Source organism: Pectinophora gossypiella, chromosome 9 (assembly GCF_024362695.1).
Source record: "Pectinophora gossypiella chromosome 9, ilPecGoss1.1, whole genome shotgun sequence".
Classification (NCBI taxonomy): Eukaryota; Metazoa; Arthropoda; class Insecta; order Lepidoptera; family Gelechiidae; genus Pectinophora; species Pectinophora gossypiella.
In genome coordinates, this window is record NC_065412.1 from 13,401,014 (window position 1) to 13,424,633 (window position 23,620).

A 23,620-nucleotide genomic window follows, 5' to 3' on the forward strand; every position below is an offset into this window, starting at 1 on the left:
AGGTAATCGGTGGTCAGGATCTTGTATAACGATCTTCAGAAGCTGATATTTTTCCCTACCCTCAAACATGTAAGATACTCAGAATTTTACAGCAAAATTGTTTGGAAGGTAAACGTCTAGACGGAGGCTTTCACTCGATGAAATGATGTTTACTCTTCAGGTGGTAACTCATTGGGAGCAACACGATGCACTTCTTCTTATCGTGTGGGTTGTGAGGTGGAATATCAACTTCATCAACCCTGGTGTCAGGGTTATTATTGAACCGCCATAGGCCCCTGACATGATGAGTCTTACATCAGTAAGTAGCAACCGGAACCAACGGCTTAACGTGCCTTCCGAAGCACGGATCATCTTACTTTTGAACAATCAGATGTGCAGCCTGTAATGTCCTAGCCAAACTAGGGATCACGAAGTGATTTTTGTGATTTGTCCCTACCGGGATTCGACCGGGACCTCCGGATCGTAAGCACAACGATCAACCACTGGACCACGGAGGCCGTTAAGCTTGCTTATGTGTTTATAATATAAAATGAAAATTCTCCCGGTGAGTGACCGCCTTTCGATTCAAATCAAATAGAGCAACTCAGGTAGTCTGCACACCTTATCGTTCCTTTACATTTGAAATACTTTTGAGTTCGAAGTTTGAAGAGATTGGAAAGTAACATTTCACATTAGATTTAAAGTTTTATTTCAAATGAATGATTCATGTAACAATTTATTGTACCCAGCACAACATAGAAAAACATAATATGACACCAAGAAGAAAGACAAAAGGTACAAATTATTTCTAACAACATCCAAAGTAATTATGCATACGCATTTATAACATAAGCTCACAGCTATATCCCAATGGGGTAGCCAGAAATACATCCATCGCAAGATGAACTAAGTAGTGCGGATGAAGGATAATAGGATTACGGAAGCAGTATATAAAGCGAAGGTTGGTGGTAGGGCTGACAGAGGAAGACCTAGAAGGACGTACATTGAATAAATTGGAGATCTCGAGAATTGGAGAGAATCCTTAGAAAAGGTTCAGTACGATCTACTCTGAACTGGCGTGCTTGTATGAATTGATGAATGTGGAGGAAGCAAGAGAAGTATGTCAGGATCGGAGTACATGGAATTCCATAGTGTCTGCTTACCCCGGTGGAAATAGGCGTGACTTTATGTATGTATGAACTAAGTACCCACATCTCACCGAGCTCCTTATACGAGCTCTCTTTCATATATTATACCTAATAACCTCAGACCGAATGACAAAATAGGTTATAAATGAACATACCGGCTATTAGTGACATCGTAACGAAAACTTTGAGGGATGATTCAGACTATGATTCTGAGTTGACATCAAGTGGAATTTTCCGTCGCAAAAGTATAGAACTGAAAATAATTTAAAAAAACACAAGAAAACATGAATTTTCCGACAACAAATTCCACTTGATATCAACTCAGAATCATGGTCTGAATCAACTCCCTTAGTATGCGTTACGGTGTCACTAACACTGTACTTGTATGGCTACTTGTATGTACTTGTAACGAATACTGAGAGGGATGATTAAGCTCAATATTCTGAGTTAATAGCAAGTGGAATTTTCCACCGCAAAAGTAGAGAAATAATTAAAAAAAATGAATTTAGCGACTGAAAATTTAACTTGATATTAACTCAGAATAATGAGCTGAATCATCCTCCTCAGTATTCGTTACGATGACACTAACGCCCTGTATAATTATAATATGAATTTTGGTCAGGTCATTTCATTCCTTAAGCGTTCTTGTAAGGAACGAAGATACGAAACATTCCGTGCGGGTTTACTTCCAGTCTTCAAGTATGAGCAGTAGCTCTTCAGTAAATTGTGCTCCAGTCGTCTTCACTGTAGCGCCTCGCCTCGTGAAGAGCTCACAAACATCCCGAACAAATAATCACGTGCCTTTGCGTCGCGCCTTTTTAACAATCACAACGGGAGAAATAGATGTTTTCATTTTAGAATAATAGTGAGCCGTGGTAGGCCAGCTAGTAGAACGCTTGCCTCTCACTTTGAGGTCGCAGGTTCCAATCCAGCACAGGCCTAAACCTATGATTGTCGAGTTTGTTTTCGAATTCATGTTTGGAACATAAATGATTATCACGTACTCAGCGGTGAAGGAAAACATCGTGAGGAAACCCACATTCCCGAGAAATGCATTTTCGGAGGTATGTGACCTAACCTGTATTGGGCTGGTTTTCCCTTCGCGGATTGGAAGGTCAGACAGGCAGTCGCTTCTGTAAAAAATCGGTCCAATGAAATCTTCAGTTAGGTAAGTGGACCCTGTGAAAAACGGGACAATGAAGAATATTCTTACGAACTAAAATCGCCGGAGAGCGCTGAAGATAATATGTTATTTAGAATTTTCTTGTTAGTTTGGTCAAGGGATATGGACAACTGTCCACCCATGATTTTTGTTCTATTGTAGTTCAAGTAATTCGTGGCGTACAAGTTGAGACATTAAATGCGCAGTAATAAATTACAAACTTATTAATAAACTGTAATCAAGCATTCGGAAGACGACTTACGCTGACTTAGCATGTGTTCCGCACGCCAAACTGCGCATGCCATGCTAAGTAAAATACATGCGTAGCATATGCCTCGCCACGCATGGGTAGGATGAACATTCACCACATGACCAGAATAGCTAGACTAAATAAACAAAGTATGCACTACAAACTGAGTTGTAAACATAAACATAGCATAAAAAAAAACACTGTATCCCGGCAGGAGTAGGTAGAGGTGTATAGTATTTACATTCTCTTCTTTCCATTTTAAGCGTCGTGTAATAAATAGGAGTGATACTTTTTCCATTAATACACGAAAATGTAAACATTTTTGCCTTGTTTTTATAGATAAACACGTTTCAACGCCACGGGGATCAATTTCTTATGTAGGTAAGTTAACCGTGACAAGGAAAGTTTGCAAAACATTATGAATATCTTAACGAACAAAAAATGTTATTATTATTCAGATTTTTCGTCGCATTTCGAGTAACGTTTACGTAAGTGACGTATTTCATTATGGTCAGCGATATTTTATGAATTATTTATGGAGTGGCCGCGTTACGTTTTCATTTTCATGGTAATACCTAAGTTACATTTCAAGTACTTATAGTTATAATTTGCTAACAAATTATAACTATAAGTACCTTCTCAAAAAACTAGAATGAAAATTGACATAATAAAATCGAACAAAACAAGTTAAATTAAGTGTAAAATTTGAATTTGGAACATTAAAAACACAGATAACTGGTTTTATAAATTGTGACGTCATCTGCGAAGAAATGAAATAAAAACAGATCTAAAACAAACGAAAAACATTTTCTTTTTTCTATTTAACTTATTTATGAATTTTAATCAAGAAACCGTAATAATAAGTAAGACATTTTATGATGTTTTTCTGTGACGTCACCGTTTGCTTTTTCATACAAATTCCGTAGCAATTTCGTGTTTTGACGTTTGGTAAAAAGTAACTGATTTGATTAGACTATTCTGCGTGTAATGTCACGGGGTGACATCAAAAATTTTCTCTGTCATTTGTGATAGTATTATTTGACTGGGTCAAAAGTAAATCATAAAATGCTAATCTAGAAATAGAAGCCAGTCTAACATAATCAAAAATCAATCTCATTTTATTTTTCGACTTATTTTTGAATTTTATTTATTAATTAAGTACCTAACAACGAGTACGACATTTGATCGCTTTTATTGATGACGTCACATGACAGTATATCCATACGAACTCCATACAAACTTTCGTTTTGACGGTTCGTAAACATTCGCATAGGGTGTACGATGCGGAACAATTTTGATGCCGAATATACAGGGTGGGCTAAGGCTGAATGATGATCGATGTCAACGACTAATCCGTTCAACCTCCATACAGCCTAATATTTCACGCGGCCTATATGTCAACCATACGTTCCATGACACGTTCATCCGGGCATTTCCGTGTCAGGATTATTATCCCTTTCAATTTACTGAACATACAACCCGCTATTCGATTTTGATGTCTTCTTTCATCTAAATTGCGGCAAATTGAATTTTGGTAATGGGTTTTAGGTGACGGAATGATTATATTATAATGTGTGGTTATCTGGAACATCATGAAGCGTCTATTTGGATATTATGCAAAAAATAACATAGATAACAAATTCAGGATCCCGATTACAACGCCGGCGTGGTCGACGATTTCCCACATTCAGCGCTTGTTGCTATAGGCCTACTAGGGTCGATAAATTCTTTCAAATATAGTCCTCTGACACGACGCCCTTTCGCGAAGCCGAGGTTCGTGCTCAACTGGACACCCTCAGACCTGCTGTCTTCAATTTTGTAACGGGTGAGAGCCCTCAGTGTTCCTCCTTCCAAGTACCTAGTAGCTATTTAATGCCTTTTGCGGCAAAGCTACAATAATTCACGTCAAAAAAAGGTATAGTTCTACTTCAATTCTACAATCACAAATGCGCAACTCGTATTTACATCGCGACATTTCGTCGAGTCCAATCCCAAACTCAGTCGACGAGTGCCCGTCATTCGGTGCACCTGTCAACGGGGCGCGCAGCGACTGCAAGATCGCTTAGAGCAACGAGAAAGTTGAAACTTTCATACCACGGTCTTTATTAATAGTTCTGTTAACAGTTTTATTGAGGGAAATTGGTACTGAACTTACGTAAGGAAATATGAAGTACAAATTACGAAGTTTTGAAAGAAAGTAGCGTGTAGATGAAGAAAGACACGGGGTGTTTTGGTAAGTTTGTAGTTTATAGGTCTTAAAATGTAGTCTAATAATTTTTAACAGAACATAAGGAACATACTAAATCAAAGCTTGCAGTAGACGAAGGGTGCATATTGTTTGTATTTGATATTACTTAGCTTTGTAAATTGTTCCTGATTAGCGATGGGAACTGTGTCTATCTAATAATAAAATGATTTTAAGCTCACGACTATATCCCAATTGGGGTAGTCAGAGGTACATCCATCGCAAAATGAACTAAGTACCTACACATCACCGAGCTTTCTGTTAGACCAACGTGACAGTTTTTAAGCGACTTTAAAAAAAGGCACAGACTCATCTGGCTGGGTTATGCCCAGCAGTGAGACTTCTATATAGCTATGTTATAACATAACGTAATATAGCATCACGCCTGGATCCCCGAAGGAGTAAGCAGAGCTGTATAATAATTACCCGCTCCTCGCCAGCTATGTTTAAATCCCATGTACAGTCATGGGCAATATAATGTACCCACTTTAGGACTCTGTCGCACTAACATATTTGACATTTAGTGAGACTTACAGTTCAATTTGTCAAAAAAGTTAATGTGACATGGTACCAAAGTGACCATAATAGGGGGCGAGCCTATGGCCATTAACTGGGCACAGATCCTTGAAACCATGTGGCTGCAAAGTCCCTTGTCTATGATCACTTTTACAATCACTTTTACAATACAATACAAATACACTTTATTGCACCAAAATAAAAAGAAACAATTACAAAAAGACTCTTAACTAAGTACATGGCAAATGGAGGCCTTACCGCTTAAAGTGATTTCTTCCAGACAACCACTTTTATGTTTTTGCATCTAATATTTTCTCCCTTCTTAAAGTACTCTAGTACCATACTCGTTCATAACATACGTTCATACAAACTCACCCTTACACCCGCACATATTTATATTCACACACATAAATTCATTCAACTCTCAACCCCACACATACACGCTCACATACATAAATACATATTATGCACTTATTTTATTATTGATTTATTATCGTTATGATTACTTCTACATACACACATGCATACATACATACATACATGCATATTCCTACTTAACAACACACACACACGCTTAGATGTAAGTTTGACTTTAAGTTTCCTTTGGTAAACTATACGCCAACATCACATGTACAGTCATGAGCAAAATCATGTACCCACTTTAGAACCCTGTCGCACTATCATATTTGACATTGATGAGATTTACGGTTTAATTTGGCAAAAAAGTTAATGTGACAAGGTTGCAAAGTGTATATTAGTACTCGTGACCGTACCCCTTGTTTCTTACGGTTTCCCAAGAAACAGGCTCCGCCTAGTTTGGGAACCTCTGTTCATTTGGTTATATTTTTAATATAAGTACCCATCCTACTTCATGTGCCTTATTGTATTGTTTTATAAAAACATTTTTAATTTTTTTTTCATACGGAATTAACATGAATTTAATTAAGGGCCATAAAAATCTGCGATGAGAAAGGCAAAAATCGCTTTTTGCCATTATGGGCGTTGGAGTGATCATCTGTCACCATGCGGTTCATCCTATCTATCATAGGAATTTGTATTATAAGTGACCGCAGGCTGACTTCTGATATTTTTTGGTTTATTTTTTTTTTACTCTGTTACTAGACAAATATTAGTGTGTTTTTTTATATTATGGCAACACCGGTTTTGTCCTCTCTGTCTTCTACCCTATAACATGATGGCGACGGGGTATTGCTTTCTCTATAACTTTCTTTATTTAAAGAATACCGTCTATAGGTTATGGACCTCACAACCCATACGATAGAAGAAGAAGTCTGTCCAATTATAGAAACACACAATTGGACACACTTCTTGAAATGAAAACGGGACCAAACTCGGTTAGACCACGGACCCCGTGGTCGTAACTCAAAACAACATACTGTATCACAATTCCCAACTTCAGTAACGAGCGACAACTTTTAGGCGCAAAACAGACGTAAATCTTCGTCTGACTTGCAGAGATTAACATATTGCGTTCAAACCACAACAAGAGTCAAATTCAACTCGTTGTATAAATCTCCACAGACGGACGGATAAAAGCTGAGGCGATGTGCCAACTTATCCTGCAACCTCGGTCGACCTTACGTTAAAAACCTTAGGGTATACTTTCGCGGTTATTGGCTGTCCGGATAACGTTGTAACGCCGAAACTTGGAGTCTGTTATTGCGTAACTTTTCCCATTGTAACGTGTCACCAGTTACCCTTCGCGACCATCAACGTTGCAACCTCTAGACTCCTAATAATAGACCAACGGGTTCTGTCTACACATCTGACTAAATATTTCTAAGTATTTTACCTATCTATCTGACTAATGGGTCAAATATAAGATGCCGACCGACAATGTTCAAACAATTGACGATGACAACGGACGTGTTTAGGATCATCAGTAAGCCTTAGCTAGATGACAGAATAAATTCCATGCGAAAATTAATGATGAAGCGTAAGACAGGTAGAAGATACGTATGATGAAAAAAAAAAGATTCATTAAGTATAGTTTAGTTTAGTAATTTGGTTTAGTATAGTATATTGGACAAAAAGGAAATTCAAAACGATAAAATGAAAATTATCTGGAGTGCATCCATTATAATCAAGGTCTTACTTAGCGCAATGTAGACTAAAGTCGGCGACGCTTCGCGGCGCTGGCGCCCCTATAATGTACTTTCATAGCAAACACTTGGAAGCGTTGCGAAACAAAAGAGACGAGGTACGGACGCGACGGCGACAGCGGCACATAAGCATGGAACGCGACGCAGAAGACGCGCAGACGCGCAGTCGCGTCGCGGGCGGACTTCGTCTTGTGTCTGGCTCGCACCTTAGAGGCGTCTATACGGTTGCATCGTCGATGTCTGTGACCCACCTTTGCATAACGCACTTCGCCGTAATTAGCCCCTGAAGGGAGAAGATGAAACGCCAGAAGCCACTCTAATACCTTTGACTAGAGTAATTTATGAAAAATTACCTGTCCCTTCTGGGCTGTAAGGTTAGACAGTTTAAAGCCGCTATACTTTCCTTGCTTGCGAGATATGAAATTTAATGGTTTTTGTGTACCTTAGTCTATAATTGGCTGCTTGACAGTTGTAAAAAAAAGAAATGTCGAATATGGTACTTGATCATTTAATGATAATTATCCAATAGCTTTTTATTATTAACATAATTTTTAAATATCTTATTTTTACAAATTAAGAGGGATTGTGTCCTCTAACATGATGGACTTATGTTAAGGGCGATAGGCGGATCCCTTATCACCAAAAGGTTCATCATATCCAGCTTACGACATCGTATCAACAGTGGCTGCAAAGTTGTCTTTGATTACCTGTGGCTCTGCCCACCCCATTAGGGATTACGGGCGTGAGTTTATGTATGTATGTACAAATTAAGAATGCGATCTTTTATCTGTAAATACCGGCGGCCATGAGTAAGCTTCGTGCGACGTCATATTTCACAATATAAACTTATCTATCAGGTTTGATGTTATGTTTGACAGTTTGTTGGCAAAATGTCACGTGACCAACCGTTTTCGCGCGTATGAAATTAATGAAGGAAAATACGTATTTCTTTTCTATTACGTAAATGAAATTATTTTGAGGGATATAAGTAATATAAGCGTTTGTTTTTTTTTTAAATACTTATACGTAAATTTCAAGTCAAGGCTCAAGATCTGGAGGTCCGGGTTCGATTCCCGATGGGGACATTGTCGAAATCACTTTGTGAGACTGTCCTTTGTTTGGTAAGGACTTTTCAGGCTTGAATCACCTGATTGTCCGAAAAAGTAAGATGATTCCGTGCTTCGGAAGGCACGTTAAGCCGTTGGTCCCGGCTATTAGCCGTAAAAACACCTCCACCAACCCGCAGTGGAGCAGCGTGGTGGAGTATGCTCCATACCCCCTCCGGTTGATTGAGGGGAGGCCTGTGCCCAGCAGTGGGACGTATATAGGCTTCCACACACACACTACTAAATTTCAAGTAGCCAATTGTGTAACGTCCTTCACTGTCCTGAACGCGCCTTCAGCCATTTTAACTCAATCTTCAGTATCACGCCTGTATTCCCAAAGGGGTTAGCAAAGGTGTATAGTATACAACCCACTCCTTGCCAGCTATGTTACCGTCACTATCATCACTTAAAAAACCTACTAAGTAACAGCATTTACTTAAGTATTAAATAAGGAATCCGTTTTTCCTTTCGAGGTTCAGAACCCTAAAAATGAATCCAAATGTGCTCCTCCTGACTGATGTAAACTTCGTGCTGGTAAGAAGTTCTGAAGGCTGATATTAAGTATTATCGCACAACCGCTGCTTTTTTCTATTCCTACAAACGTTTTATGTCTTGAAGATGTGTCCAGATGCAGAAACTATCTGTTCTTTCTACATTTTTCTTATGACTAGTAGATATAGATTTTACACATGCGCAATAAAGTTTTACTGTCAATCCTTTCTATTTGCTGATCCCTTAGCCTCTTGGCCCCGATTAAATATAGACCTGGATAAAAAAGTACACTTCAAACCTTTCCAGTGCATTAAAATGTAAAGCTTAAATGCGATAAACCCTCTCGCCTGTTTACCAATACGTCGAGTTTCTCGATATTCATTCGATACAATCTGATAGTAATCTATACCTACTTTATGGACAAGTTGGTTTACTTTTGTGCAGGCTAAAGGTATTTCAATTAGAATTTTATTTTGCTACAGGATTCAGGCGGTTTTCTCATTTGATTTCTCGAAGAAATATGTGTAATGGGAATAGGCAGGATGTAAAGAACTCTAGCCAAAAGGGCGGCGTGGATTTATCTCGCGTGGGGGGGGGGGTCTAAGACCAATCACTAGCTAATGAACGCCACAACGCTGGCTTCTGCACTTGACAGATCTAACTCGTTGAGGCGATTGTTAATCGTTATCTAAGTAGATATATTGATATATAATCACTAATTGTATTGAACTAAGCGTTCCTTTTAATATTAAATACCCATACAGTTTTCTCATTGGTGATGGTGGTTTTACGAGAATCTCAGCTTAGTTGCTTGTGGAATAAGAATGTATGTAGCCGTGAAAGTATAGTTCTGCAGTAGACGTCTTTAAGCAAGAGTAAGGGAGTGGTCCCGAGGGAGAGATCGGAACTAACCTCTGTCGTAAAATCTAATGATATCTACTTAATGTTCGTGTAAAATTCTTATTAGAGGTCTGTTGGAATTTTGTTACAGCGGCCAAAATGAAGAATAAGAATAAAATAAATTTATTTCCAGGAACAGTTTTAATTTTTCTGTAAGAGCTAGGTAATTATGAACCATGCCACATATTTGCCATGTATTATAAAGTGTATTTGTATTGTGTTGTATTGTGTGAATATTAGGTATACGGGCAATAGGTCACCTCACACTGTTCTAGATGGTGCCTCTCGTTACCAACAGAAATGTCTTTCGTCTTCAAGTCATCTTCGTCCCTTTTATTTGAGATATATAGGTACCCGCTTAAGTTGTATCACTTGAGCTATGAAAATGGCGGATATACCCGCTATATTGAATTGTATAGTCATTTGAAATTAATCAAGTTCTACATGTCGTTTTGCAGATAGAACAAGCGCTAAGAAAGCTGCTCGATACCACACCCCGGACACTTCATAAAAACAACCTCGTTTTACACAGACACCACACATTGACGTTATCGTACACGCGCATCTGTGTGTGTGACATCTGACGCCATACGATTTAAGTCTAAACTGTGTTCCAGGGGAGTGGGAGGATGGGGTAGACCTAGCTCTTTATACCCAAAGGTTGCCTGAAACAGATTGCTACTTGGCAATATGACCATGTTATGATAGTAATCAGCATCAACGGATTTTACCAAGCTTTCGTAGCACAAAATTACCTTCCTTGGGGTCAATTACGTAGGTGATAACATTATCGTAAGTACAGGGTGTTAATGACATAGTAACGAAAACTTTCAAGGTGATTCAGACCAGGATTATAAGCTGATGTCAAGTGAAATTTTCCTTCGCAAAAGTATGGAACTGAAAATAATTAAAAAAAACATGCATTTTCCGATAGAAAATTCCACTTGATATCGACTCAGAATCATGGTCTGAATCATCCCCCTCAGTTCGTCACGATGTCACTAACACCTTGTATATTTATTTATTTTTTTATCAATGTAATATTATTTAATTATGGATAGGTAGTTACACACATTTTCAACAAAACACTATCGTAAATAGAATTAGGCCGCTTCCACTTTTAAATTGTTGTTATTCTTATTTCTAAGAAAATGCGTGTAAATATTAATTTTCGTGCATTCCTAAGTCGCTTCCTTCGCAGCCACGCCAAAAGCGCGTGCCGTTTCGCAAACATCACCCTATCACCCTGTCACCCTATCACCCCTCACCCAGCAGGCAACGCAGTATTTGCATACAAACGGTCACCTCCAGCCATCATCCACTTTGCAGTGGCACTCACCGGCTTCCTATAGCCTTCCTACGTGTACCGACTGAAATGTAAGGTGCTTGAAGAAAAAAAGAAAGGTGAAAAGAAAATAGGTACACAACAAAAACTCGTTTAGGAAAGGATTTTGCTTAGAAACTGGGAATCCAAGTGTGTCATACCTACATACATAAACACGTAAATACAACCTAATCCTTACTAACATTACGTAGGTTCCGAATTCGATTTCCGGTGGGGACATCACAGAAATCCCTTGATTCCTAGTTTGGTTAGGACATCACAGGCTGAACACCCGATTTTCCGAAAGTAAATCAAATCAAATCAATTTATTTGCGAGAACACATAGATACAATAAAGGTGGTAAAATAATTTAAATAACAATGTTGTGATGTGTTCGGCCCAAAAAAAAAAAAAAAAGGGTAAAAGATCCTTTCTTCGGCAGGCACGTTAAGCCGTTGGTACCGGTTACTACTTACGGACGTAAAGTACATAATCGTTACATGAGCTATGTCAAGGGGCTATGGCGGCTCTTAATAACCCTGGTGTCGGGGTTGCTGAGGTTGGTTATCCACTTCACATCACACACGATAAAAGGAGAATATTATGTACAATTTTTATTGGAATGGGCTGATCCCTTGTCACCAGAAGGTTCATTATAGCCATCCTAGGACTTCATATCAACAGTGGCTGCAAATTTTGCTACTTGTGACTCTGCCTACCCCCAAAGGCGAACCCAGCGACCCTCTCTCAGGTTGGATCATGGATGGCCACTGTAATTTTATCTTAATTCTCTACGGAGATAGGCTGTCGCGACCTTGACTGACTGACATAAAAGCTGGATCAACTCTTGGTTACCCCATGAGGGCGTAAGTGTGTGTATGTTAATAATAACACAACATTTAGATTAAATTGTCTTAAGGGGCCTCTACTCCACACACCCCCACACACGCCTTCCAAAAGTCCGGGACTCCATAGTCCCGAGATATGGAAATGACAAACATAATAATAATAATAATAATAAAAACGCTTTATTGCACACAAATTTACAAAACATTATATTATATATAAACAAAATATATAATATGCATTGTGTGTTTTATATGTTATATGTAAACAATATAGAATTTTGTAAGTTTGTCAAATCACCCCAGACCTTGTACGGTCACGAGCATTAATATGTCATACACTTTGGTACCATGTCACATTAACTTTTTTGACAAATTGAACTGTAAGTCTCACTAAATGTCAAATATGTTAGTGCGACAGAGTCCTAAAGTGGGTACATTATATTGCTCATGACTGTACAACATTAATCTTCACGCATACAACCTTCTTACATCATGTACCCTCATTTTTTTAATAAAAAGTGCTAAGTAAGGCAGTCCTGGCTTTATAAACTTTCGAGCTTCACCGCACCTGGTTTAAATTGCAATCCTGCCGATAGCCCATAAACTCAGACAAAGCCTTCTACAGGGAGAGCAATGAACATAAAAAATCCATCACTCAGGTGCGAGGTACTCTACCAGTACGGCATACCACGCCGTTAGGTACTTTCACAGCTCTGCATTCGGAATTTAGTACAAAACTCGCCTGAAATATTTGAGGAACGCGCGAAAGGTACTAGGAAATAGAAGGAAAAAGCTGTACCTGAGTTAGTTTTTCCTATAGGTATAGATACCCATACACACAGACAGGCAGTTGCTTCTGTAATAAAAAGAATTCTTATTGAAAAAAAACTACCCACTAAAAAGAGGAAAACAAGCCCCACAAGAATATTGTTTAAACAATATAAAATGCACTATGAAATGTATTCGTAATTGATAGCTAAATAAATAAAAGGCTTATTCTAAATATTAACTAAATATAATTTATAAATGTTGCTGGAAAATATCGCAGGCGAGATATAAATAGAGCAGACGTATATATTGACAACTAACAGCAATCTTTCGCTTCTAGTCGACAGATGGCGTTACCGATTTTTTTATCGATAATTGCCGCAGATGGTATTAAATACTTGGACGGACAAATGGGGAGCGCTGAGGGCTCTCACCAGGTACAAAATTTAAGACAACTGGGTGCCCAGTAAATTGTTATTGTGTGTCATCATCATCAGCCGTATGACGCCCACTGCTGGGCATAGGCCTCCCCCAAGGATCTCCACGACGATCGGTCCTGCGCTGCCCGCATCCAGCGGCTTCCCGCGACCTTCACCAGATCGTCGGTCCACCTTGTAGCGGGCCTACCCACTGAGCGTCGTCCGACACGTGGTCGCCATTCTAGAACCTTTCCGCCCCATCGGCCATTGTGTGTGGCACCCTTTTATAATAAATAATTTATCTTTCTTTATTCAACGCGAATAGAAACAGTAGACTCACAAAGAGCAACGAGTGAGTGTTGTAGTGCGACTGATCTACGTTATATACCGTCATTATGTGGGATGGACAGACTGCTCTTAATTAAAATGTCTAATGAGTAAACGGGGGTGGGGTTTCCAACCCCCTCAACAACACCCCACAAACTGTGGTTCAGATTCTCTACTGGTTTAGGTTGATAGCATAGTGTTGAGCGGAGCGGGTTTAGACAAATAAGTTTATTACGTTTACAATAACCTTTATTAACAATAATCAGGGTTGGAGCCTGCTAGTAAGTGCAAAAACACATGTGACAACAGGATCCGCGCCTTCTTAATTATACAACATATTTTACCGCTTATGTTGGTAGTTTCTTTATTTTTACAAGGCAATGATGTTCAGAGTTCTTAAGGAACATTGAATGTAATACAAATATAAAAGTAAATAAAAGCGAAACATTAATATATTATAATTAATAAATGAAGTAAGTAATATGTTTTTTTTTTGTTATGTGTGTGTTACATGGGTAGGTTATTATTATTTGTGTGTGTGTGTGTGTGTGTGTGTGTATCCGTAAGTAATGACACCAGGAGAACATAAGTATGTATGGAATACATACAATTAAATAATTGAATTGAATTGAATTGTTGAATTATAATAAGGGTACTTTTAATTGAATTTAGATATATTCTGGCTTCATAAAATATTGGGTCTTTCATCAGATTAAGGGTGTAGGGACCCTAGACTAGTTCCTATTCGTTACCTAGATGGCGTTTGTATAGCAGATTTAGTGTAAAATCTAAATAAATTAGTCTTTTTCCCAGTTATCATTATTTCTGAGGCTTTTTTATTTCAATTATTGATTAAATATACATTCCCATACAAAAATATTTACTATGTTTCTGTATTTTATGTTACAAACAAACGTAAATAAACCGTCACAATTTTTTTTATATGTAGTTTCTAATAATAAGTAACAAAAAGAACATTTAATTTTCGTGATATTTTATGTGCCATTGGGATTAGATCTCAGGACCTCCAGATTGTGAGCCCAACAATCAGCTACTGGACTACGGAGGTTCACGTTAGTCCCCATAATCTGAGGTCGCCGTTGTCGGATACGAGAAGGAGGACTATGGTCATTCTACTTCTTCTTATCGTGTGGATTGTGAGGTGAAATACCAGCCTCATCAACCCTGGTGTCTGGGTTATTATTGAGCCGCCAAAGGCCCCTGATATGGCTCAGTAACGACTACATGCTTACATCAGTAAGTAATAACCGGGACCAACGGCTTAACGTGCCTTCCGAAGTACGGATCATCTTACTTTCGGACAATCAGGTGATCAGCCTGTAATGTCCTAACCAAACTATAGTCATAATAGTACACGATAAAACCATATCAACCTTGCATTTAATTAGCTATTTTATAAAAATATAACCAACGATTACCTACAATAAATAACAACAACAATACAACACACAACAACAATAACAATACAATAACAACAATACAACAACAATACATTATTATACAATTACAACAAAATAAATATTATTAATAAAATAATTGAAATATTCACGTTTGTACTTAATTACAACAATACCATACAATACACAACAACAATGCAAAAACAACAACAACAATACAACATACAACAACAACAATATTTTTACTCGTCTGTTTTTTTAACCACTAGCCACGCGGTTTCCTATCACAATGCCAATACACTATACTCATTTTAAGCTCGGTTTTAAAATTTTTGCTCCCACAATATCCCTTAATGTAAATAAAATGCGGCGTAGGTACACTTAATAGATTCCTCTTTGTTTCTGTTTCATTCTACCTGTTGACAAAGACTCCTGTTGTTATTATGGGAACATTGTTTTTTATTTTGTTGCGATGTTGGGAATGTAAAGTCCGGAGAGTACACTTATATTTGCATTTTTTTTGGACTTATTGTAGATTGGCCTCAGATGGCATTAACTACTGGGCCTGACAAATGGGGAGCGCTGAAGGCTCTCACCCGGTACAACGTTTCAGACAACAGGCCTGAGGGTGCCCAGTTGGGCTCGAACCTCGGCTCGGGGCGTCGTCTGAGAGGAAAAATATTTGAAAGAGTTAATCGACCCTAGTGGGTCGAGAGGTCGATAGCGATAAGCGCTGATAGAGGGAAGTCGTCGACCACGCCGGCGGGGTCGGTATCGGGGTCCTGAAGTGTTTGGTGTCGCGAGCTGATTGGCTGCCTCTATGGGTAGAGTAATCGGGTCGTCGGGATCGTATATTACGTCCTTCGATTAAATTTAAGTTAGTCTTTTACATTATTAATGACCATAAACTTTATAGATACGTAGAGGTATCTTGTGGTATTGAAAAGAGAAGAGAACAAAGATAATCACCATGTAAAGTTAGTTGTAAACGTATTAACCAGGACCAATGGCTTAACGTGCCTTCCGAAGCACGGAATCATTATAATTTTACAGATAATCAGATGATTTCAGCCTGCAATGTTCTGTCCTCAAGAGACAGTCCCACATAATCATTTTTGTTATAAGTGTTCCTAACAAAATCGGAGCCGGGAATCGAATCCAGGATTTCCAGATCGTGAGCCCATCGCTCAAATACTAGACTACGTCTAAAAATCCCTTTATTTAACTTTTATTAAGGCTCAGCGGTAAAACCTAAGATTTATCAAGTGCTTGATAAAAGTCTAAAATAAACGAAAGTTCCCCCCTGCCTCCTACCTTGGACTTGTAGCCTGGATGTTACAAGGATTTTAATCTAAACATTTGTATGTTTGTTACCAGGAGAGCGGTCGTGAGGAGCCGGTGTTGGTGGTGGTCGCACTCTCTGGAGTCCAGGTCTGCGATCCTGACGATCAGGTAGGTAAGCCGGCTATGTTTCGTCCATTTGTGTAAAACTTGTTTTCTATGTTGTGTGCAATAAAGTATATTTGTATTTGAATTTTTTTGTACTTATTTTAAATAATTAATGTCGTTAAATTGTATTAGTAAATGTTTACATGTATCGTGGTTTGTCCGAAATAGAAATTTTATTATTTTTATTATAGGGAGCTTATGATAAAGTGAACGTCGTATCTTTTATTTAAGGAAGTGAAAGAAGCCTTTGATAGACAAAGACTTACTGAAGTCTTTGTTTGTTTGTATTGGGGTACTGACCCCAATACCAACCCCACTGGCGTGGTCTACGATTTCCCTCATACAGCGCTCATATCGCTGTCGACCCACTGGGGTCGATTAATTCTTTCAAATATTTTCCTCTCAGACGACGCCCTGAGCTGAAGTTCGCGCCCAACTGGGCACCCTCAGGCCTGTTGTCTTTGTACCGGGTGAGAGCCCTCAATACTCCCCATTTGTCCGGCCAAGTAGTTAATGCCATCTGTGGCAATACAATAAGTCACGTCAAAAAAATAAAACTGATAGACAAGAATGGAGAATGCTACACCGACAAGAGCGTGGCTCTTAAATTAGCGATGAGGGAGCTTAAACTGGATATTATGATTCACGCAGGATATTTTTTGCCATACGCAATAATAATAATGATTATTAGTATTTTCCTCTTTACTGTAATCCTATATTTTTTCCACAGAGTGTGCGTATGTCGCATGCGTTACGACGCATATCGTACGCAACGTGCGAGGCGGCGCAGGCGCTGTTCGCGTTCGTGGCGCGCGAGCCGCGGCCCGGCGCGCAGCACTACTGCCACGCCTTCCGCACCGATACGCCTCAACAGGTCAGACAGTCATTTAAGAATTCGATTCTGCTCCAAATCCCTTGGTAGTTGTGGCATCCGAATACATCCCGCTTAGGGGCGGTACTGAAAACTATCGGCGTATTTTTTTTTCTGTATACTTACTATCACTTGTTTTTCAGTGTATTTTTTTTGACGTGACTTATTGTAGATTTGCCTCAGATGGCTTTAACTACTTGGCCGGACAAATAGGGAGCGCTGAAGGCTCTCACCCGGTACAACGTTTAAGACAACAGGCCTGAGGGTGCCCAGTTGGGCGCGAATTAATCCATCCTAGCGGGTCGATAGCGATAAGCGCTGAATGAGGGAAATCGTCGACCACGCCGGCGGGGTCGGTATCGGGGTCCTGAAGTGTTTGGTGTCGCGAGCTGATTGGCTGCCTCTATGACGTAGTAGTAGAGTAATCGGGTCGTCGAGATCGTATATTACGTCCTTCGGACGCCGATACTTTTCAGTGCCGTGTAATATAGGTACTACCCACGAGATAGAAGAGAGAGATTGAATGGCTCTAACGCGCATTTTGTATGAGACACGCTGTCGCCGGTACAACCCCGCTCTCTTTTATACCCCTCCTGCAAACAGATAACTATGATAGCTTTACTACTTCTCAAATTCCATAGCCACTTTATCGGCAATGTATATTTTGTGTGATAGGCAGCAATTTTATCATTACTTTTCATAAAATACCGCATACAAAAGTATTTTTTTGATAAATAGCCGATAATACTAAGGATTATAGCTATATCTTGTGATAAGGAGAATTTTTGCCCTACAGATTATAATGTACAAGACAACCTTTCAATATACTATCGAGGAGATCCGTGAGTCGTAAAGTTTGCGGACGAGTGGAGTGCAAAGTTGAAGTATGAACTATTTGCTCATACTTGTATGGCGCGCGTTTCGCGGTCACTGGGCCCTTCCAACCTCTTTCTTCTATTAACCCCCTCTTAACAAGTAGTCATAAAAACCCAGTAAGTTCAATTGATTCTTCTTCTTAACGTGTGGGTTGTGAGGTGGAATACCAACCTCATCAACCCTGGTGTCAGGGTTATTACTGAGGCGCTAAAGGCCCCTGACATGGCTCATGTAACGACTACATACTTACATCAGTAAGGGTTACTAAACCGGGACCAACGGCTTAACGTGCCTTCCGAAGCACGGATCATCTTACTTTCGGACAATTAGATGATCAGCTTGTAATGTCCTAACCAAACTAGGGATCGCAAAGTGATTTTTGTGATATGTCCCCACCAGGATTCGAACCCGGGGCCTCCGGATCGTGAGCCGTTAGTTCAACTGATTTATTTAGATGTTGTGTGTAGCGGTATCGCTACTGGATATGCCGGGCAAATCGGTCTGGATCCGTACACCGTGTACTTTCGATATTGGTTCGGCTCCCAATATTGCAACCCGGCCTCTCGATATTGCGCTGTGGTACAGTTGTAAGCGATATGAGATAGGTTTATTTAAATTATTATTTTTATTAAGCTGCAGAAGAAGCATGAAAGTAGGATTAATGCCGTAGAGATTAGGTCTTTGCGTAGCATCTGCGGCGAAGTTAAGTGATAGAATGAAAAACAGTGTGATAAGACAGAGATGTGGTGTAAAAGACGATATTGTGACTAAGATTGAGAAGGGAATGTTAGGTTGGTTTGGACACGTAGAGCGGATGAATGATAATAGAATTGCAAAATCGGTATATAAAGCGAAAGTTGGCAGAGGAAGACCGAGAAGGACTTACATTGACGAAATTGGAGATGTCCTTAGACAAGGTTTAATACGATCTAATCTGAACCGGCGTGCGTGTATGAAGCGATTGATGAATGTGAAGGAAGCCAGAGAAGTGTCTCATATCTCTGCTTTAAACGCGGTACGAACCCGTTATTATGTATTTTAATTATGATAATAACCGCGTAAACTTAAAACAATGATGCCTAATGTCTCGCCTATCCCTTATCGCTTACGAGTCAAAGGCGGTTTAGTCCACAATGCACTCCCGACCATTGCGCTAAGTTCTCTCTGGGGAGGAGCCGTCTGCTGCAGAGTGCTCGAATCTTTGAAACTCGACTACTTCAGTTAGCAGTAAGTGCTAAACGGAATGTGTAACAAACTTAGTCTGAAAACTCCGTCTTCATGTGGAGTGCGTTCAAAATCAACTTAGAGGGAATTGATATTTGCGGCCTTAGCTTATGTGCAAACTGTTGTTGCCTTGTAAGCACATTTAAAGAAAGAAAGAAAGAAAGAAACGTTTATTATAAAGGGACACCACAGTCACAAATATAAAACAAATAACAAATATATAATATAAAACACGGACATTTCGTTATTACAGTACATACTCTATTTTACACAATTTCAAAAAAAGAAACAAAGGAAATAAAGTAACAAACGTGGGTTTCTCTTCGCGTATTAGTGTTTCCAGTAGGGCTAACATGTGCAACGTGATAAAATTTTGTCACGGTCATTTGTCGATTCTGACAACATATTTATGTCGTTTTGTCGATTGGTGCAAATATGAGAACCCATATAAGTCCATGTCTATCTGCCAAAATACGAACACAATCACGCATGTTAGGGAAAAAAATGTATCTAATCCATCGAAAATCCTTTGGGGTTGAAAAGGCCATATCGAAATAATTCATCTAAAAAAGCAATATTGCAATTTGATATTTGCGCATTCAAAAGTAAGTACGCAATGCAAAGAAATTTCAAAATGTCAAGGAATTAACTACTTGGCCGAACAAATGAGGAGACACCCGGTACAAAATTTAAGACTAAATATTACACATTACCGATCACAGATTACATAGATTACAATATTGAAACAACAATTGTCTTTACAAAAAACAAAAACAGTAAAATACTTTCCCAACTGTTTACAAAAAAAATGTATAAAAAAAATGGTTACTAAGTAGGAGATATTGTAACTTATTATATCATTGAGGAGCTCGGTGGCGCAGCGGTAAACGCGCTCGGTCTGCGATTGTTGAAGTTAAGCAACATTCGCAAAGGCCAGTCATAGGATGGGTGACCACAAAAAAAAAGTTTTCATCTCGAGCTCCTCCATGCTTCGGAAGGCACGTTAAGAAGTTGGCCCCGGTTGCATTAGGAGTCGTTAATAACCACCAATCCGCACTGGGCCCGCGTGGTGGTTTAAGGCCCGATCTCCCTATCCATCCATAAGTGGGGACGTTAATGGTGCCCCAAAAGTGGGGACGTTAATGGGCTGGTGATGATATCATTAGCACTTAGTTATTAGTACCTATTTGTACAAGCTGAATAAAATGTCGTACAAAATAGCTAATTGAAATCAGTGTTTCCTGAATCCGAAGAATCTTTTTATTCCCCCAGGGTATCTTGATTGTTGAACTACAATTTCATCTTGTTAAATAAACCTTTGTTCTTCGTGAACGTTTTTGTTTTCTACGAACACATGGTACCAGCAGCTAGGTACCTATTGTAAATGCCGTGGCAGGCCTACAAAAAGTCACGATAAAAAAGGAACACGTGTTTTTATCCCTTTCTTGTGTACTTTTGGAAGACGATATTATAAATTATTGACACATTGAGCTTAGCACCTACTACAGAAAAAGTATGTTCTTTCAGCAATATGTTTTTAATAAAATTCGCCAACTACCGTGTTAATCTTATTTCAGGCAACAAAATTGTCTCTTTCTTAGAGATAAGCTTACATGTACTATCTGTTTTCTTTTGTATGTTTCTTTCGTCTGTTCTATTGTGGACAAATTAAAAAATATACATATATCTTCTTTCGTGAAGGTTGGAGAACGCTTGACTCTCCAATACCAGCACATGCCTAAACCAATGATTTTCGAATTTGTTTGCGAAATTCATATATGATTAATTATCACGTGCTCATCGGTGAAGGAAAATATCGTGAGGAAACCCACATTCCCGAGAAATTTGTTCCGAAGTGTGTCTTAGCCTGTATTGGGCTGGTTTTACCTTAGCGGGTTGGAAGGTCAGGCAGGCAGTCGCTTCTGTGAAAAAACAGGACCTGTCAAATCTTCAGGTTAAATAAGCGGACTCTGTGAAAAACGAGTGAACGCTAGGATGTACATTTGTGAACCAGTTGTTTAAGCAGCTGGTTTTGATAAAATTCACAAGGAAACGGATTGGAATCACTGCAGTTTCTAATTCCTCAGAGATACAGATCTCAAATTGATTTCCAGTGGGCATCGACTATCGACTCTAGCGATGGTTATCGCGCGTTAGGCAATCAATAGCTGGCGCCTAGGGATGTTTCCTCGACCAATTGATTCACTGGAATTGATGAATGCAGAGGGGCCAAGACAATATTGCCTGTCTGTAATAATTGAATAGCTGCCTTGGGACTCGGGACACTTGGGGCCTTAGCCAAGTTGCAAACAATTACGAAAAACATCAGTGTAATCGAATAAAATGCAAAGAAATGACATTAGGTGACATAAGGTGACATGTCAAGCGCATATATTTCGTTCGATTACAATGTCATTTTTCGTAATCGTTTGCAACTTGGCTAAGACATCAAATTACAAAATTGTTGTCGCCGAACGAAGTAAAGACTCCTTTGGCCAAAACTCTATGATCCAGTCCTTTAAAAAGAAACACAATGGCGGATATTTTTTAGAAGAAAACAAGAAAAGATGACAGTTGACGATCGGGAGCGAAAAGGACAGATCGTGGTTAAACTGCAGATATTTAATTATATTAGTCGTATTGAATAAATAGTATAATTGGTAGATAATCATAACAAAATAAAAGTGTATAATTATTAATGTTGGATGTCAATATAAATGTGTATGAACTAATATGGTTTTTCTTTAATACAAGACAAGTCTTCCTTCCAAGACCTCATCAACCCTGGTGTCAGGGTTATTATCAAATTGACCGGTCAAAGGTACATACATCACTTGCCTTCCAAAGTACAGATCATCTTACAATACAAGTAATAATTGTTTACATTTCATTGTTTTCTTTTCGTAATTTAAAATAGAATTCAGCTGCATGATATCCGGGCATGTCGTAAAAGTCGATAGAATTTATTATGTCATTCCTTATCCATGACATAATCCATGGTATCGACTTTTACTCTGACCCTCATCAGGGAGCCTAGAGCAGCGGCGAGAATATTCAGATGACACTGAAAAATTAACATTATCATTTTCCTCATAAAGTATTATCTTTTCTCCCAAACATCTTTTTGTGGTGTGTCGAGCAAAAGCGTGCAGTTTGGCGATCAAAAGTGCACTTACCAGAATCGTTATAAAAATATTTTTTCAGTCTTACCAGAAACTGCTCGCCTTGCCGCTGCTCTTATGGTCTTCGTTGACTCTAAACTAAATTCACTACTTATAAGGTAATAGGTTATCTAAAATCTATATCTACAATTCTAATTAAATAATGTTGTCAAGAGAAACGATTTTTTTTCTTTCGTCAAATGATTTCGACATTTGAACGTAATCAACTAAACTTCCGCGAGACAAGCAGTTTGACAGCTACATAAACAGGTATTATTTGGGCACAGAACTAAGACCATAATAAAATCAAACCCATTGATCTCACGATCTAAATCAAGCAGTGTCAGTAACTACTGCAATTTGATTGAAATTGTGCATACCAATAGCGCGATACATATAAATGTAAGCAGTAAAACTACTTCATGTCACACCCCGGACACTTCATACAAAACACCTCGTTTTACACAGACACACATTGACGTTATCGTACACGCGCATCTGTGTGTGTGACGTCTGCTGCCATACGATTGAAGACTATATCCATGTCCAAGGGGGGGTGGTAAACCTTTTGAGAGTTGCCGTTCTATACGTAGTATACCTTATTCTATGTTCATGTATAGCAAGTAGCAATCTAATTTAGAACGCAGATAAATATCTTAATGAGATAAGTCATGTTAAGATTTGTGAAATGAGATAGGCCCAGGGCTCGCCTGTTTTTATTTAAATTGCTTATACTTTAACGTTTTTTGTTTTGATTTTTTCTTAGGCAACAACTTTGCTCGTATTTCACATGTAATAAAGTTTACTTTGTTTTTAAATTGTCTTGGTTTTGTGATAAACAAAAACTTTTGTATTGTAAAATAAGTATTACAGTAACTCATAGCCAAATGCAATATTATTTAAATTGTTTTAAATATTGCCGTCTTCACTTACTACAAAATGTAAGACAGAGATGTAGTTTTCCGACTTTTTACTTAAAAGTAGAAATGTCCAGGTAAAATAAAATAAAGTTTG

At 38.7% G+C, this 23,620-nt stretch overlaps 1 protein-coding gene across 2 annotated transcripts in view; it reads left to right on the forward strand.

The window, feature by feature from the left end:
- LOC126369653 (EGFR adapter protein-like) overlaps positions 1-23,620 on the forward strand; it is a 123,192-nt gene that overhangs the window by 42,440 nt on the left and 57,132 nt on the right. Inside the window, exons 1-3 of one of the 2 annotated variants that reach the window (XM_050014203.1) lie at positions 4,559-4,772; positions 16,403-16,477; positions 17,205-17,348. In XM_050014203.1, the coding sequence (XP_049870160.1) occupies positions 17,214-17,348 (135 nt within the window). In that variant the 5' untranslated portion in view covers positions 4,559-4,772; positions 16,403-16,477; positions 17,205-17,213. Of the gene's footprint in view, positions 1-4,558; positions 4,773-16,402; positions 16,478-17,204; positions 17,349-23,620 lie in introns of those variants that run through there. The other variant, XM_050014202.1, reaches the window with a different exon arrangement.